We start from the raw sequence: 20,103 nt of genomic DNA on the forward strand, positions 1-20,103 counted from the left end.
TAAAGCCTCAGCAGCCAAATGTGACAAATTATGTGGAGGTTTTGTAATGTGGACAAAAACACAATGGGATCAAGGTTTAGACCTCACAGCACATTTAACTTGTGGAGCTGAGCTGGATTCCGTGGTTAAAGTGCATTTAACTTCATCTCATCTCACTCTGAGGACAGAATTTGTGACGGCAGTGCATCACACAACATTACAATTTGTAATGGTACTTTAGATTCCCAGACAGGTATTTGTGTTTATTTGTGTATTTCTATTATGTCACGGAAAGATGCCTGGTATAACGGCGATTTTGTCAAATTCTATTTAGCCAACAAAATGATGTACAGTACGAGCCATTCTTCACTTCCTGGAGGCTTAAGACCTCATAAATAATTGCGCGGGGCTAAAAACGATTAAAGATACTTTGTCTTGATATCCTACTGAATCTTTGTCAGGAAAAAAATCTACAAAAATATCCTTTCTGACTCCTATAGGATATAATTGCAAACTGAATAAGAAATGTGTTTCATGCTAAATTGGCTATTATTACAGTTTTTAGACGTAACACCAAAATACAAATCCTACCTAATCCTAAATTATATACTATTATTGGCCTAAACTATACCCCAGGATTCGTAAAATGCTATTTTTATTTTAAAAGATACACACCACGAAATAATGCATTATCATCTCTCACATCCATAAAATCACTTTTATTGTGAGTGTGTGTGTGTGTGTGTGTGTGTGTGTGTGTGTGTGTGTGAAATATTACAAATAGAAAAAGGACGTTTTTTTTTTTTTTTTTTTTTAAGAAAACTCAATGGAAACGAGGGAGACTTTAGCGGTTTAGCATTAGATTTAACGTTTTCTTCAAATTAATCGCCTCTTAAATTGCTATGGTATTGTGGTTAGTCACAGTTGTAAATTTGCTGAGGACTAGCGAGCGAAGTTGGGAGTCACAAGTTTTAGCATCGGCTTGTCACTCCTTTTGAGTTCTCTGGGCGTTCCTCCTTCATTTAAAGAAGTCGGCTTCTTATTTATTTTACTCCATAAAGAACGATTACACGGGGTATAATTGGTATCATTATTAGTCAGCCTGATTCGCCATGCAGAACAACCAGAAAGAACATCTTTACAAAATTTTGGTAATCGGTGATTTAGGAGTGGGAAAGACGAGCATAATTAAGCGTTATGTTCACCAAAACTACTCTCAGAATTACAGGGCAACCATTGGAGTAGACTTTGCTTTAAAAGTTTTGAATTGGGACACTGACACTGTTGTCAGACTCCAGCTGTGGGACATAGCAGGTAAGAACAATCTTCTTTAGAAATATAATTATACTACTACTAATATAGCACCCTCAAGGGTGCTAAATAGAATTTTTTTCCAGCTGTCTTTTGACAGTTGGTGTAGTCCCCAAACGTACCTTAAATAGGACTACTACGACTACTACTACTAATAATAATTGCACATGTTTTAAACGTATATATCAAGTGTTAAAAAGCTGATATATTAAATACAGTGGGGCTATGTTGCAGATATTGGCGAGAATGCCATCATATATTCAATTACACGCCACATCTTCAACGTGTGGGTTGCTGTAGTTAATGTATTGAAAGATTTGCCAGTACTGTATCTTCCATTCGTCATTTTTATCTTATAAAATATTAGAATACGATCGCATTTTGTGTTTCTTCAATTGCAATTTACTACAATGGTAATTTTACTGTAAAGTTGTAATTGAATTACCGTTTAGAAAAAATACATTATATAATCATGTTATGTTATAATAAGCTTATGGTATTAGATAGCCCATACTGGAATAGGAGCCAGGAAAAGTGGTATAGGCACATAATTCTCTTTTGTACATTATAGAAATATTTGACTGTTTTGTAGAAGTTGACGTTTCTAATTGTAGCACACTTGTCTTGTCCTGTTCACGTTTTTATTGGTAACACCCACCTAGAAGAAAATTCAGTTGGCTGTACAATCATTATTCTATGGGAATTCAGTGAGGTTCCCACCAGGGTTCCCAGGAATGTCAAAGGGCTGTGAGAAAGTAGTCTTGGAACTTGGAACATGTTATTTTTAAAATGAAGGAACGTTTGGAATAAAAGTTTACTATGGCGATAAATTAATTGGTTTATTAATTGGTACAGATTGATAAATAAACCATTATTAGCCTGATCTAGCTTCTACAGTAGCCTAATATGCAATTTATTTTACATTTACTGCTACCACTACGATTACTACCAATACATTTTGAGAAGTGAAGAAGAAAAAAAAAACTTGACAAGATTTATTTCCCAATATTTTATGAATAATGTTATGATATTTGCACCAGAGCAATGCTTTAATGAAAACTGTTTTTTATTGAAGGGATCCATAAATTAAAGAACATTACTAAACATATATTTATTATACACCTATATACTTGTTAAACCATTCAGTGGTTTATTAGGGCAGTTGGATTCTGTTTTTATACTCCACATACAGTTATATGTACATGAATAGACCTTAAATAAACCTTAAAGTTGGTATTACCAAAAATTACCCCTATGCATGCTACTGTATAAGCCCAAACAAACATCTATAATTTGACATGTATATTTGTGACCAAAAAATTCAAAAACATTTAACACCTGGGAAATGTTTAAACTATTATCCCTATAAGTAGGAAACCTGCCTGCTAATTTGCTTGGTCATGCTAAGACTTGCAGCATTTTGAGGTTATATGTTATGTCATTAGAGCTATTTTTCAGCATTTATACTGAAAACATTTCACAGGAAACATCTATTCAGCTGATGTTCTGTACATAGCAACCTTTTAAAGCTTTTGAAATGGAATGAGATACTACATCTTTCTTTTTCATTACCGTGTTACAATGCTGTAGCCTGAACTTTACAAGGAATGAGGCAAGCTTACACTAGCATTCTTGTCATACACCCTAAACCCTTGACTTAATGATCATTTCCACGTGATTACTGAAGCACTAGACAAACTCCCTATTTTAATTATAGAAAAGTCTCTTCTTGTCTGTAGCCTCGGTGGGCCTTGGTGTGTGCAAGTCATGTGCTTCTGTATCATGTGAGAGAGATTTCCAAGTCAGGCACAGAATGTCATTGTAAATAACAACAGAAAAGTAATCCTTTAGCAGAAATATCTTTGCACTACATCTCAAATTTGGAAATGGTATTTAAATAATTTATTTTGTACAGTGGAACCTTGAACAATTATTGTAATATTATAGGTTATTTTATACTGTACAGATATAATCATGTACAGGGGTTCACTAATACCAGAGCAGCTATGAATAAATGTACACATATTTGATATGTTCCCTTTACAATTAATGAATTTGAATGTTCTTCTTATGGTGAATATACACTGCTTGTCCACTTCATAAGGACATTCACCTAATACAGTATAGGGCTGGGCTACCGTTTGTCCTGATCACAGCCTTGACACAATGTGGCACACTGTAGACACCACCAGGTGCTGGTAGGTGTCTGGGTAATGTTATTTAATTCAGTCATCTATATTTGATGCAACTGGTGCAGAGAGGTAAGCAGAGGACCATAAAGACAGATGCATCATTTAAGTTCATGCCAAACATGCTGAATTGGATTGAGATCCGGGGATTGTGTAGGTCATGCAAGATGACTGAAGGTTCTGAAATGCTCCTCAAAACAATGTTGGCATGGTGGATGGGTGCATGGGTGCAAGTGGCAATCAGGGAAAAAGTACAGCATTGTTGGATGGAATTGGTCCGTGACCATGCTTCAGTAAAATACGAGATTAGTACAGCCTTCCTGAGTAATCAAAAGCCCCGGGGAATAGCAGGAGAATATGCTCACACCAGGGCGATTCCAAATCTAATCAGGGAGACAGGTCCTAATGTAGTGACCAGGCAGTATATTGTACCATCACCAAGTGCACTCCCATCAAAGGTGGCTGCACTTCAACGGCTGTGTAAGTGCTTCAGTCTGGTGTTTGTAAAGCACTTTGAGATCTTCTGTAAATGGCATACAAGATGAAACTTGCTTAAAATATAGTATAGCAGAAGCCAGAAAACTTATTAGAAAGCTATTGCATAATAATAAAATACTGTAATTCATTTCAGCGCCCAGTGAAGTTCCGAAACCAAGGGGATGTCAAATAATTTCATTATTTCCTATTTTTAGACACCACAGACATAATAAAGAATTAAGATCATTAATTGTACTTTGATTCAGACCTCTACAAGGGATCATTAATATTAACTACTGTAGAAATGTAGGCCAAACATGGTATACTGGAAATAAATAAATGTATTATTGTTCTTTATTCGTTCCCATTATTATTATTATTATTATTATTATTATTATTATTATTATTATTATTTTAAATGTGTCACCATTAGGAGTTTGCCGATACATATATTTTCTGTGTAATTATCTTTAAGAAATTTGGGGTTGTTAGGCATTAATAAAATGGAATCAAATGATCAAACCAACTAAAACTAATTTATATTTTTAAGTGATTATTTGTCTTACCTTTTTTATACTTTTGATCTGAAGTTATTCTCATTTCACTTTCCTTAGAAATGCATCACCTCTGCAGTGAATTGTGGGATTGTAGTCCTGGACAAGATGTAATTTGTGATTAAACTCGATAAAGAAATACAAATCCCAGTTTCCACAGCGGTAGCTCTTGAGTTAGGTTTAAGGAACAGGCACATTTACATAATGAATCATTTGCATTTGCTAGTTTTACGACACATTTTCATTGTCAGTTTACACCCTTGGTATGGAAGTTCGGCAGTAAAAATGACAGCAACCAGGATGAGGAAAATTCGCTTCCAATCGGTTTTTAAAACACTCAATGTGAATGTTAATTGCCATTGATTGGTACTCAATTGTAAAGGTGATGGAAGGTCAGCTTTTCTTGTTTTGAAATCAATACATTAATAAATGGGTTTATTTAATACCTGCAGACAAATACTTCTTAAAGGTAATTACTCAGAAAATATGAGTATTGGCGCACCCCTAGCCACCATGTTAAATTGCATATTTTTTTGTTCTAGGAACTGGTTGGGTTTTAATAGTTATATAAATTTATATAGGTAGGTTATTTATTGTATTTTAATAATGGCAATACATAATTATATACTGTACTGGATTGGATGTGTAAACTTTAAATATGTGGCATATGTAATGGCTGAGAAATAGGTTACCATTAATGTCAGTTACTTTGTAGTGAAGCAGAAACATCAGTTATTTGTTCAGTATTTGATACAGAAGCCGCAACCAACCAAGTGCCTAGTACCTGCTTTCTATCTAGTCAGTCAAACCATTTGTCTTTCCCATAAGTACTGAAACGGACTTGCAGAATACATAGCAGGGATGCAGTTTGTATAACAAATTTGTATAACAAATTAAACAAGTCATGTTTTTTTCCCCATTTGAATGCCATATGTTAAAGGTCAGACACAATGAGATTACTGCCAAGCACATGACTTAACTTCTCATCTGGTAAGCCCACATGCCAGACCATGAGATCTATACAGCGCACATGTAATACTAGGGAATAGAGATTGCAGTCCTTGTATGATGTCTTGGCTGGGTGCTTACTGTATTAACAACTTAAAACATCAGAGGCACGTTACTACAGTAGGCTGTTTGTAGCTAGCGTTTTTGTTTAGCACAAGTCAGCTGTAGCCTACAGTTATTTGTTATGACCTGAATTGATTATTGCACTCCTGTTTTCATTGGCTTCTGTAATGGGCTTTTGATCAGGTTGCAGCTTGTTCAGAACCCTGCAACTTATATTTTATCTAAAACCATGGCTAGGTAGCACATTGTGTTTTGAAATCTCTTTGTTGGCTTACAGTGTGATAACGGAGAATGTAATTACTGACCTGCAAGACCTAACATGGTCTTGTTCCTACCAATATTTAAGAGCTGCTCATTCCACGTGTCTCTGGAAGTGCCCTGTGGTTTTTTGGTGGAGCATAGAAACTGTATGCCTCTAGAACTCAATTCCTTCAAAATGAACTTGAAGAAGGTCTTTGAATTGTTTTGGCCTGTATATTTTCATTTTATAATGTAGGTTTGACTATATTTTATTGTAAATTGGCTTTTGCAACTGTTTTGGCCTTTGGTTTATAAGAGTAGTTGTGTGTGCTGTACATATGTACAGTGCTTTAAAAGTCAAAGTTTTCACAATTCAACTTCGTTACAACAGCTGCATTCTAATGACCACTCTAAAACCTCCAATATAACACCTTATGCAAATGACATCCACATCTTTCAATTTCACTATGATTACCTAACAGTTTTTTTTACAGTACCTTCCACGCAATATAAACTGCATACTGACAAGTACTGGAACAGTATAATCCATCCATAATAGCCATACAAAACAGGTATTATATTTAGTATTGCAGACTGATTCATTCCAATCTAGTGGGACAGAATGTCCAGCAGAGGAATCTTCAATTCCTGCAGAGTGCCAGGGCTGTGTCTGCATTGACAGTGTGGATTATCATACTCATCCCCTACATGTTAAAGGTGTAGTTTGCCTACCTTGCTTTTCTGGAGACAGATCCAAGGTTGTTTACTAGCTTACCAGATGGCACCTCTCTGGCACAGAACCGGCAATACACAGAGCCTAGACATGACCCCTATTGGACATGTTGGTAGATGTTGATAGATCATGTGTTATTTAGATAGTGCTAGGGTTAGTAGGTGGAATTACATAGAATGAAAGATAAAGAGCACATATAAAGATATATATATATACAGCTATTTTTTTTCTTCTTTTTTGATTGGCAAGGTCAAGAACGTTTTGGAAATATGACTCGAGTTTATTACCGGGAGGCCATGGGAGCATTCATCGTCTTTGATGTTTCCAGGCTGTCAACATTTGACGCAGTGACGAAATGGAAAGAGGATTTAGACTCAAAACTGACTCTTTCAAACGGCAAGCCCATCTCTGCTGTGCTCCTGGCAAACAAATGTGATCAGGGAAGGGAGGTGTTCATGAACAACGGCATCAAAATGGACCAGTTCTGCAAAGACAATGGGTTTGTTGGCTGGTTTGAAACATCTGCAAAGGTAAGGATTTGTGTATTTATTTTAAACCATACTGAGAAAAACTTGTTTTAAGTGGTATTGAGTTAAATAAATTATAAATAATTATAATGTATAATTATATATTTTTTTTGTTGTTAATATCAGTTATTATACAGCTTTTAAGATATTACAGATATTAAAGTGAAATTTGAAATATGTCTTAAAAGGAGAAATACCCTGTATTCTATATCTGGAAAGCATGGCACACAAAATTAACTTCCTGTAAGTAAAAAACAAACAAGCCATGAATGAGTATTTAATATTTTGGGCATTTTTTCAGACAGATTAAATGTTTTGTGACCTATATCACACTATATCTTATTTTCTGCTACATAGTGCTTCATAAGGCAAATAACTTCTCAGTTCTGCTAATTGCAGCCAACATAGTAAAATGGTTACAGTTCGATATGTTTCAAAGGTAAAAATCATTAGGAAAGGCTAAGCAATGTAAGACGGAGCAGTATCCATGGCCACCACTTTAAATGACAGTAGTACGACTTGTTGCTGAAGCATGTGAGTTTCCTCCAGTCACTGAGCTGATAGTCGAGTAGACATTCGAGTATGAACAGTTACACAAGATGGCAGGAGTTTAGAAATGGAGTTATTATTTATTATTATTTATTTCTTAGCAGACGCCCTTATCCAGGGCGACTTACAATTGTTACAAGATATCACATTATACATATATCACATTATTTTTACATACAATTACCCATTTATACAGTTGGGTTTTTACTGGAGCAATCTAGGTAAAGTACCTTGCTCAAGGGTACAACAGCAGTGTCCCCTACAATGTCTTTCTGTGGTACATAGGACTGAGGTCATTATAAAAGCTATGCTGTATATATGAGTCAGTATTTGCAGAGGAACAACAAGACAAGACATGTGATATAGAGAGAGAGAGAGAGAGAGAGAGAGAGAGAGAGAGAGAGAGAGAGAGAGAGAGAGAGAGAGAGAGAGAGAGAGAGAGAGAGAGAGAGAGATTTGCACATGTTTTTATTATAGGTTGAATATCGTATACAATAATGTGGGATTTTGTGAGATGAAGGTACAGAACCTGCATCCTGATGAATGGCTGGATAAAGGATGTCAAAGAAGAACCAAAAACATCTTCAGTGGAATAATGAGAGGGGGCCAGTCGTGAATAAATCCTGGTATTGAAAGGGTTAAACTTCTTTGATGTTTCACCCCTTTGAAACAAAAACAAGGCACCATATCAGTTCCTTTACTGAAGCAGCATCAGAGGTGTTTAGTACAGTAATATTCTTGGTGAACAGGCCTTAATTATCTTTGTGAAAATGACTTGTTAAATATCAGAGGAATTTCACGTCAGATTTTAAAGTAGCCTGTGGGATATATTTAAACAGAGAGGTCATAGACAGGTTATATCGATCATGTATTCTATAAGCAGCTTGCTTATTAATCCACTGGATTGGGGAAGCAGGCTTTGGTGTACTATTTGTTGACTTACAGCAGCAAAGTGCTAAGAGATTAGCAAATGACGCCACATTCTTGAAGAATCAAAGGGAGATCAGGTTTTATAAACAAAATCCAGTTACACAGCTTACAGTAGCTTTCATTACAAAATGTATGCTACTACATGCCAAACATGTTTCTTTTGTATTTTGTGTTAAATCTATTGTTTTTGGAGAGGTTGTGGAATTCTTTGCCTAGAGATATTAGAGACAGTGTTCCTCTCTAAAGAACAAGTACAGTAGCTTAAAATGTATTTTTAACTGTTTTATTTGATTTTATTTCCATTAACTTTTTTATGATACTTGCAATACGTGGTGTTCAAATATTGTGTGTGACCAGGAAAATTATTTTGAACTGTTCTAAAAAGCTTAGCTGCCGCAACTTCTACTTTCTGTATCACTTTCTCATTCATCTGTCTCCATGGTTACCTGTAATGTCCCCTTTAGTTTGACTGTTCACTGAAGTCAATTGTCTCTGCAACTTTTTAGTTTCCCAGTGAAGTCACTAGCAGAAGCATTTGTCTACTTCGCATAAGTTTTCCCTAACTGCAGGTTTACTCAATTGAATTAGTGTTACCATAACATGATATTTACTGTCCACTCTGACCTGTTAGATCAGATGCAGGAATATCAGAATCGGATTGATTGATTGGTTTTGATAGTAACATATGTTAACCTTATTGTTGAACTCTTATTGTTGCTAATTACAATGCAATACAATTGTGAATTGTAAAAGAACCTGCATATCTTTTCAGAGAAAAAATTGTAACAATACAAGCATATATGTGAGTTATCAGGGATAATCCAGGAAGAATAAAGTCGGTATTGAGCCTGTATTAAGTCAGATAGAGTAGGGACAAAAGAACAGTACACCTCCCTACCAAGTAAATAAATGTGGAACAGGGTGCCTGAATTTGCTACCAAATTATTTCATCCTGCTCCGTGACTTCCTTAAAGGCATATTTTCAAGCGTGCAAAAAGAAACATCATTGTATGTTTTTGTTTTTTATAGTTACCCACCTGCAACATTTCCTCTTTTTTTTATCTGCATCCAAAAAAATAGATATAGTACATCCATGCATAGATTTAAGCAGCTATCATTAAATGGTTTCAGTAGTTGTGTGTTCCATGCACAAATCCTCTCACAAGTGGTTGTATAAATAGTAAAAACATGCTGTAAATGGCAAGTAAATGAATAAAATACCTGCTATTTTGTTTTTGTTTTTAATGATTTTGTATGGCCCTATTAATAAAATTAGAAAAAAATCAGAAGTCTTCCCTGTTAAACCTCATTAATATACAGTAAGTGTTTATCATATATAGTAGACCCTGATATTGATGAGATACATCCATCTGAAATTTGTATCAGATAAAAAACAACATCACACTAAGATTAGCTATACTTTTTAATTATTGTTATATAACTGTTCATTTTAGAAATACAGTGCCTTGCGAAAGTATTCGGCCCCCTTGAACTTTGCGACCTTTTGCCACATTTCAGGCTTCAAACATAAAGATATGAAACTGTAATTTTTTGTGAAGAATCAACAACAAGTGGGACACAATCATGAAGTGGAACGAAATTTATTGGATATTTAAAACTTTTTTAACAAATAAAAAACTGAAAAATTGGGCGTGCAAAATTATTCAGCCCCCTCAAGTTAATACTTTGTAGCGCCACCTTTTGCTGCGATTACAGCTGTAAGTCGCTTGGGGTATGTCTCTATCAGTTTTGCACATCGAGAGACTGAAATTTTTGCCCATTCCTCCTTGCAAAACAGCTCGAGCTCAGTGAGGTTGGATGGAGAGCATTTGTGAACAGCAGTTTTCAGTTCTTTCCACAGATTCTCGATTGGATTCAGGTCTGGACTTTGACTTGGCCATTCTAACACCTGGATATGTTTATTTGTGAACCATTCCATTGTAGATTTTGCTTTATGTTTTGGATCATTGTCTTGTTGGAAGACAAATCTCCGTCCCAGTCTCAGGTCTTTTGCAGACTCCATCAGGTTTTCTTCCAGAATGGTCCTGTATTTGGCTCCATCCATCTTCCCATCAATTTTAACCATCTTCCCTGTCCCTGCTGAAGAAAAGCAGGCCCAAACCATGATGCTGCCACCACCATGTTTGACAGTGGGGATGGTGTGTTCAGGGTGATGAGCTGTGTTGCTTTTACGCCAAACATAACGTTTTGCATTGTTGCCAAAAAGTTCGATTTTGGTTTCATCTGACCAGAGCACCTTCTTCCACATGTTTGGTGTGTCTCCCAGGTGGCTTGTGGCAAACTGTAAACGACACTTTTTATGGATATCTTTAAGAAATGGCTTTCTTCTTGCCACTCTTCCATAAAGGCCAGATTTGTGCAGTATACGACTGATTGTTGTCCTATGGACAGAGTCTCCCACCTCAGCTGTAGATCTCTGCAGTTCATCCAGAGTGATCATGGGCCTCTTGGCTGCATCTCTGATCAGTCTTCTCCTTGTATGAGCTGAAAGTTTAGAGGGACGGCCAGGTCTTGGTAGATTTGCAGTGGTCTGATACTCCTTCCATTTCAATATTATCGCTTGCACAGTGCTCCTTGGGATGTTTAAAGCTTGGGAAATCTTTTTGTATCCAAATCCGGCTTTAAACTTCTCCACAACAGTATCTCGGACCTGCCTGGTGTGTTTCTTGTTCTTCATGATGCTCTCTGCGCTTTAAACGGACCTCTGAGACTATCACAGTGCAGGTGCATTTATACGGAGACTTGATTACACACAGGTGGATTCTATTTATCATCATTAGTCATTTAGGTCAACATTGGATCATTCAGAGATCCTCACTGAACTTCTGGAGAGAGTTTGCTGCACTGAAAGTAAAGGGGCTGAATAATTTTGCACGCCCAATTTTTCAGTTTTTTATTTGTTAAAAAAGTTTGAAATATCCAATAAATTTCGTTCCACTTCATGATTGTGTCCCACTTGTTGTTGATTCTTCACAAAAAATTACAGTTTCATATCTTTATGTTTGAAGCCTGAAATGTGGCAAAAGGTCGCAAAGTTCAAGGGGGCCGAATACTTTCGCAAGGCACTGTATATATAGTTTACAGTGCTGTGTAGGATACAAGCTGATTTTCAGACACTTAAGGTCAGAGCAGCCAGTAATGACACTTGTGTCACACCACGTAGCTGCTCTAACATTTTGTGGAGTGGATATCATATATTCTGTTGGTGTTGTATTTGATGGGGTTACTATCAAACGCACTTAAGCTTCCCTGACTTATCTCTTAAATGTTCTACCATTGTTGGCAGTTGGTTTTGCTTCACTGCACCTGCTGTTTTCTAGTATCCTGTGTCCTGCATGAATGTTTAAACCAATCACTAGAAAAGTGAGATTTTCTCGTCATATGGTATTATTATGAGATTCCTACTGTGATGTAATATTTAACTCCTTCTAGTGGCAAAACTGTGTTACATCATTTTACATGCACAGTAAAAAATAAAATAAAATAAAATCTGTTAAAGCACTAAGGCAACTTAGGGTCTGATTCAAATAACCTTTTAACAGTGTACATTTATACAGTAACCAGAGCAAAATGACTGAGTGAAACACATACCTGATATTGTTATATTTGAATGAATCCATATTAACTCTGTTTATTGTATGAATGTATGTATTTCAAAACACTTTCCAACTAAAGTTTAATTGGAAGATGTAGTACAAAATCTTCACTTGTAGTTCCTTAGCAACCAGATCACACCATCTGTTTTATGGTAGTGCGGGTGGACTAACTTGTCCCCAGATACATATCTGGAGTCCTCTCTTGCTGAATATGATGCTACAGGAGCTGTTAATAGTGGAGAACAAGATCCTTCTCCCAGAAGCAATTTGCTTTGGATTTCAATTGATAAAAGATGCAGTTACAAAGTATGCAAATACAGCTTTAGGCACTTTGCTCTTAAGGGTAAATACCATCATCCCTGTGTTCTCTTCACTCTGATGCATAATGTACACAAGTATATTTATAACCACATACCACAATTGTTCTTTTTGGTCATGAGATTATTGAAGTAATAGAGATTAAGCTACAGGCTGCCAGTGCCCCCAGACTGGTGATTATTGAGAATGCCTTGCAGGAACCTCAAGTAGCTGCTGTTTTCCTGTTGACTTTCCTTGATTAGACCCATCTGAACACATGACATTGAATGAACAATTCAGCCTCAAATTTGTTCTCCCAAAACTTTCAGTCAAAAAAGCTGCTTTGGGTCAGGTTGTACCCAGTATAGAGGACATATGTGTGACAGCAAATTCAGTTACGATAGATTGTTCAGCATCAACCAATATGACCTCATATGACCAATAAAACAGTGATTGCACTATAGGAAATTCACAAATAATTTCTCACATCGTGGTGAAAACTCACAGAGGAGAAATCTTCTGGGTTAACTCTGGGGGAACTCTGGGGGAAGTGGTCAATTTGGTGCGATAAATGCATTAACTAACCTTTCAAATCAATACAGATGAACTAATTCCATATTAGCTCACAAACTGTCATTAAAGGAAAGCACTTGCTTTCTGAAGAGGGTCTATTAACCATGTATTCCCTTGTTTTTAGGAGCCATGGTAGTTATAATTTCAGTGCGATACTTATTATAAAATAATTTTTCAAACATTTTATTGTGACATTAATACAGCTTCTGTCAAAAGGGTCCTTGTGAAATGGGATAATTATCTGCAATTATTCTTAAAGTGACTTGCTGAAATCAATACCAGCAACAGGAGTTTTTGCTTACTTTACTGAATTTTAAGTGTGAAACTGGATTTCAAATCGGTAAATACAATTTAATGATTTAATGAAAGTTTTTTTTTTTTTGCAGGACAATGTAAACATTGATGAAGCAGCCAACTGCCTTGTGAAACATATATTTGCCAACGAAAGCGACCTAATGCAGTCTGAGGTTCCAGACACCGTGTCTCCACAGCTAAACTCTACAAAAAACACCAGTTGCTCTGCATGCTTTAAATCCTAGGACTGCTCTGAACTACTGAAATGGAAATCTGTGGCATTGTGTGAGTGGGTGTTTGTGTGTGTGTCTGCCTACCAAATGGGATCTTGAGCTCTCAGTATTACAAAAAGGTTTTTTTTGTTTGTTTTTTGTCCATATCTTGTATGTGCATTATTGATAAATGAAGAAAGGGTTCTGCTACAGCCCTAAACATTACTAAACCAAAGGATATGTTCACCTTACCTATGAGTCTCTTAAGCAGATTGTAATATTGGCACTGTAAACCCATAATCCTACTCTACTGTAGAGCTTTTCCTACTGTATTTCTGTTACATTCAGTAATGTGACTAAGGGGCCAATAAATCACCCTTGGAGGAAAGTTGCTGCAGGATTAATATGGAGCTAAAGGGTGGAGGTGAAAGGGTTCCTTTGAGAATCTTTCAAAATACATCTCTGTTTACACTTCAACAAACAGAACACATATCTGCACACGACTTTAATACTCCCTCTGAGAGGCCTTCCGAGTATCAAAGCAGTTGCCTGGATTTTCAAATGGCTATTAAATATTCACTCAGAGCCTCACTGTTTACAGGCAATAAACATGTACAGTTATATTTGACAGCGTTGAGGTTCAATTCTTTCATAAGAAAATAAATTAAAACTTAAAAAAAAAATGTCTCATCATTCCGAAGGCTAGAACAAAAACAAGTCTAGCGATACCAAAATGCAACTTCTAAAGTTGCATTTTTCTAAAGTCTTCTAGGAGGCTGTGTGGTCCAGTGGTTAAAGAAAAGGGTTTGTAACCAGGAGGTCCCTGGTTTAAATCCCACCTCAGCCATGGACTCATTGTGTGACCCTGAGCAAGTCACTTTACCTCCTAGTGCTCCGTCTTTCAGGTGAGACATAGTTGTAAGTGACTCTGCAGCTGATGCATAGTTCACAGACCCTAATCTCTGTAAGTCGCCTTGGATAAAGGCGTCTGCTAAATAAACAAATAATAATAATAAAGTGTGTTATTTAGTGAGTATACCAAGGAAATACCTATAAAAGAGTAAAAAGGTGAAGTGTCATGTACGATTTTAAAAATAGCTGTGAACATGGTGCCATTCCATTGTGAAAGCATCAGGTCTTGGGTAAAACACTGCTGATACTGCTTAAACTAATAATAAATTGGTCCATTAGTCGAATGCTGATTCAATGGCAGAAACAGCATGTCTTGTATTGCTTTTGACACTGCCTTTTTGAAGAGCTTGTGAAACAAAACACAGACAGATCTGGATCTTTGCAGTTGTTACGCCTTAATTCTATGAGGGGGCTGTTTAACACAGCTGTGGTGAGAATGGGTTAAGAACTTGATGCATTTTTAATTACATGAAATGTATCAGTTGTTTACATTCATTTTTTGTTCTGCTGTTAAGCTCTTTAGTAATATAAAGGTCATGAAAACACTACTAGCTTCTACATATATATATATATATATATATATATATATATATATATTGGCAGAGAAGAGCAGATAATTCAGATTTGTCTTACCTTTTATGTGAAACATAAAATAATAATGCAATTACAGACAATATTGGGCAATCGGGAAAAAATCCTACTAGGATCAAAGGCAGGTAAACAATGTAATATTAAATGGAAAGTGACTTCAGCCATCTTTTTGGACATCTCTTGTCATTGCATGCAGATGTTGCTTTTTTGGGAGGGTTTTCAATTATTATGTTTTCTTATGTTGTATTTATTTTAACATTTTAAGTCTCTTATTTAAGGAGCCACAATTCACTGGGACTACTTAAACAAAAAGTATACATATTCTGAAGGCTTTTTAAAAGCACCAATACTTTTTTTTACGTCCATAATCACTTGTTGTAATGATATAGAAGAAACAACTTAATTGCAGGAATGAGCAGGTTATGGACTTTTCACATTTTTAAATCACTCAATCTACAGTGTGCTTTTAAGAGGTTGGTTACTCTCGTGGTTCTCAAAGTTTCAGTGCCCACGTGCCTATTATAAATATTTTAAATATTGTTCTCATTGAATTCCTACAAGTGTGTCTCCGGTTGGTTGCCCATGTTACGATATCTCAAAAGACGGTTGTACTGTTGGATTTTGCACTGTATGTTTGGGCAGTGTTCAATGCCCTGACTGTAAAAGATCATCTGTAACCAAATGTATGGTAATATTGGATGATTTTATGGTTACTGATGATTTTTTTTTTGCCTCAAACTGAAGAATGTGCTGCTGTCTTGACAGGTTGCCTTTGTATATAACATTGATTTGATTTCAATTCAATTGATCTTATTTGGGAAGCAATGAGAATCTACAAGAGCAAAGAACAAATCTGTTTTGAAAAGAAGGCTTTAAAACCACAAGATACAAGTTCAATCCCAGTCTATTGTGTATTTTAGTGAGAATGTGCATTAAAGTATTATACTGTGTACATATATTTAATCCATACAATATTGTACTTGTCTCTAGAAATATAAGATAATTAATAAACAATATCTGTAAAAACAATTTATCGTGTCTTACTTTGTTTTTAACCTCTAAAAAGCAAATAAGCAAAGCATATTAACTCTATTAATTTTGAATCTATTTTTCTGTCTAGATTTAGATGTCTCTGTCTTGAGAATTGAAGGGCCAGTTTGACCTTCTCTAGAACTCTCACAAACACTCCATTCATTACATCAACCGTACCATATTACGTTTCTACATTTCTTTTTTACAATATGGGTAGAGTTGAAAACAAAAACGTACCTTTCGGCACCTTGGAAACTTTGTTGTATTTCTGAAAGGAGAATCTTTCCATTTATCAAATACATAATCGTCACGCCCGATATATGGTATATGGTATCACCCCCTTGTGGTTTCTTTGTTTGGTCCCCCTCCTTCCCTGCCTCCACCTTGCAGCCTGCTTTGTCTCGGGGGAAGATGGCCTCAAGTGCCACTTGACCTGCCCGCTGGCATTAGTTATTCATTTATATTTATTCATTTAATATTCTTCATAGTTTCTGCCAGCATAGGAGCGGCTAACGTGCTCCAATGGACAAGGCAATGGGCCAAACTCAAATAACAATGTAATCATTTACGGGCATATTTATCTGTCAATCTAATAATTTGTTCATTATCATTCTAATGGTGGATGTCTCCTTCCTGAAACTGCAAAGTCAATTCAAACCAGTGACACCACAATTTAGCAACCTTTTCCCTTTTTGAATGTATCATGGACTAAATAAAGTTTTGTTACGGTTTGGAAAACTTCTAAATGGATTTTGTAATTTATATATTAACGGTAAAGAAGTATGTAACAGAGTTAAAGTACAAGTGTTTGTGTATGGGTTATAGCGACATTGGTAGGCATGTCAACAGACCTACATTTTTTGCCTCTGTTCATTCACTTCTACTCATTATATATTGTTCCCTCATACACAACGAATTCCTCATGTCCTCAAAGCTACATGTCACTCATTGAAGGATGCTAATGTATCTCTCCAGAACAACACATCATAGTCTCATCACATCAAATCAGCACTGGCCTGGCTGTCATGATGGCCCTTCACTCTCAGTGTGTTTCTATTTTTTTTTCAACTAAAACCATATGTATTGATTACTTCCCCATCTGTGTTTCACTCTTTGGGTAAAACTGCAATGTGTGGAGGCTTTTGACTTCTATATATATACAGTATATATATATATATATGTTCCATTGATGCACTAAAATGACCCCCTGCAAGAAAAAAGCCTAGTAAGGGAAAGAGGTGCTATTATGATTACTAGAAATGCATAGAGCTTGGGATTACTTGGAATTAAACTTTCATTACAATTCTCATGACAGCAGTTCTGAATTAGATTTATTGATGCTAGTAGCACAGTAGGTGGCACAATTAAACACTAAACCTATTTTTCTTCTAATTAAGATCATATGATACATGTTAGTTTCTACAGAAGACTGTCCATGCTAGGCCATAAATAAGGAGCATAGTTTAAGTGGAATGCTGTGGTCACATTTGATTCAGGCTTTTGAATACAGCCAAGTAACATGATGTTATAAAGTATGTGACAATGAAGAATAGTATATCCAGTTAAACTGTTGGTCAGATTTACTAAGTTAACATACTACACTGCCAAATTGTTTTAATACCACTACTTAGTTGCGTGCATTAAGACTGGTGTAGTGATGGAAATTGACGGGTGAAATCAAGACAGAATCAGGCGTTATATATTTTTTGGAAGTATGTATAATCTGCTATCAGTACATTCTGTAGTACTGCAATACCTCTGAACTGCACTGTAAGAAAAAAAAAACTGTGCTAGGAAATCCCTGTTAGTCTGTGTTTATGAAATCAGGTCATAAAGAGTCCTAGTAACCAACAGACCCATTTTCAGATGAAAGTGCTGTACACACACATTCATACGGCCCCTGCTTAGCAGTTTATAATTTTATCATCTTTATTTGGGATATCTGCAACTTCTTATCTGCTATTAAAGGGGAAAAAAAACAGACAGTTAAAAATTCAGGAACACTTACCATTGAACCATCAAATTGTAATTACAACTGGTAAAAAATACAGAGTGGCAAGCTGGCACAGCAGGATACAGCTCTTTCACTAGATTCACTCTCAACCCTGGAAGACTAGGTGTGAAGGTCATACATTAAAGAGCAAGTAGCTGCAGATGTCATTTTATTTATTTGTGCCACTTTTCTCTTGATTTTGGCAGTGAACTCTAACAGGCGCAGTCGGTTCAAACCATGTGACAATGTGACTTTTCAATTCTGCTGGGACCCTCCAAGTGTAAAGCCCATTTTGTCACATGATTTGAATGGCATGATGAAGTATGTTCAGTTGTAGGCAGTTAGAATTTTCCAGACAAGTTTTCTTTACATTATTTTGGTGGTTCCCTGGTGGACATTTGTCACACATCACAACATTTTTACACAGCTAAGCGAAATTTGTCACAAATGCCATACCATTAGTGTCAACAAACCTCAATTTTTTGCCTCTGTTCATTCACTTCCACTCATTATATAGTATTCCCTAATACAGGGAATGAGGTTCTTGTCCCATTCATTCCTGACAAGAACCTCACTTGAGGTGCACTCCCAAAGCATGGGGGGAGTCTGTGATGTCCCATAGTTATTACACTTTTAAGGGGTTAAAACCAATGAGCACTCCTACAGTACAGTATTTCAGTGCTGTTGTTCCAAACAGACCTCATTTCAAATCTTTATTTCTTATGCAAGGCAGAGAATGAATGAGACGTTGTTTCCAGAGTCTCGTGATGACCTGCAGAGCTGGACATAATGAGATAAGGGGATTTCTTTTCATAATTGAATGTAGAATGTACTAGCTTTCTGAAACCACAATTCTTATCCAACGTTGTGGGTCCTTCACATATTCAGAGAATATAATATGCTCATTATTCAACAAACTTTCCTTCACCGTTTGACCTGAATACTTTTGAGTCGTATCTGTCAGATGACCCCATATGGAATCTTCCTCCGACTTTGTATTAAAAGGCCAGAAATGCATTATTGGTGTTCCTCATTAGAGTCAGCGCTGTTTGTTATTTAATTTTTTAACATTCTTTGGTGTTGTTGGTTTGGTGAATTTGGAGGCTTTTGAAAGATTCTGTTTGATATCAATGAAGACTAAGAATAGACCGCTATATATCCACAAAACAGACAGTACAAGCAGTAGAAATGTGAGCCTCTCTATAGTAACTAGCAAGGAGACCTCAGGCGTGGCCCGAGAGACCCCTCTATGAGGCGATGACGGAGCAGTTCAGACTCCATACCTTCTCTAATCCTTGGCCTCTCTTCTTATGTCTAACTATGTCAAGTTGTGATGTCCTTATCATATTTTTTGTACCTAATTCTTGTTGTTTTCCATAGTGAGATAATATGATTGGATCCCAAGGTGAAACATGACCCCATCGGTTTGGGGGTTAAGTTTAGGGTGAGGGTTAGAGTTATTTTATTTTAATTATCCTCTATGAACCCAAAGCTAATAGGGTTAGATTTCCACCTGGGATCCTAACACAGACATCTGTTGGAATAGTCATACATAAAGCTTTAAAATCAAGCACACTAATATGTTAACCAGTGCTGTGCAAATGAATCTCAAATCTTTATTTTACTGTCTATGGCATTGATAAATAATCAATGATACATCAAAATGATCACAGAAAAAAATGTTCCCGTATTTGCTTTGGTGCTGCCATGACATCTAAACTAAAAGAAAATGCTCCCTTTGGGGGCCATTCTCATTCAATTGATTTTCCGTCCTCTCCTGCTGGTGCAATGCCTAACAACAGCAATTGTTGCTGTCAGACGATTACATTTTGCTGTCAAACCTAATATTTTGGTCTACCAGGCAGGATTATGCTCTGCTGTATATTTTAAGTACAATTATTGTATATATATTCAGGAAGGTGGTATACAAGTGGGGCAGGTATGATCATAAAACTCAGGGGGAGATGCCCTTACATAAAAAGAAAGAGCCAATAGCTTGCAGAAGAGAGAAGGTAACGTGTA

General features: G+C 36.2%; 1 protein-coding gene across 1 annotated transcript; it reads left to right on the forward strand.

Annotated features, from left to right (window-relative positions):
* Positions 1–939: 939 nt before the first annotated feature.
* On the forward strand, positions 940–16,085 carry LOC117406176 (ras-related protein Rab-38). Its single transcript, XM_059031140.1, has 3 exons — positions 940–1,293; positions 6,804–7,084; positions 13,434–16,085. The coding sequence occupies exons 1-3, from the start codon at positions 1,092–1,094 to the stop codon at positions 13,584–13,586; spliced, it is 636 nt and encodes a 211-aa protein (XP_058887123.1). The 5' UTR covers positions 940–1,091; the 3' UTR covers positions 13,587–16,085.
* The last annotated feature ends 4,018 nt before the right edge of the window (positions 16,086–20,103 follow it).

Source organism: Acipenser ruthenus, chromosome 9 (assembly GCF_902713425.1).
Source record: "Acipenser ruthenus chromosome 9, fAciRut3.2 maternal haplotype, whole genome shotgun sequence".
NCBI classification, from domain to species: domain Eukaryota; kingdom Metazoa; phylum Chordata; class Actinopteri; order Acipenseriformes; family Acipenseridae; genus Acipenser; species Acipenser ruthenus.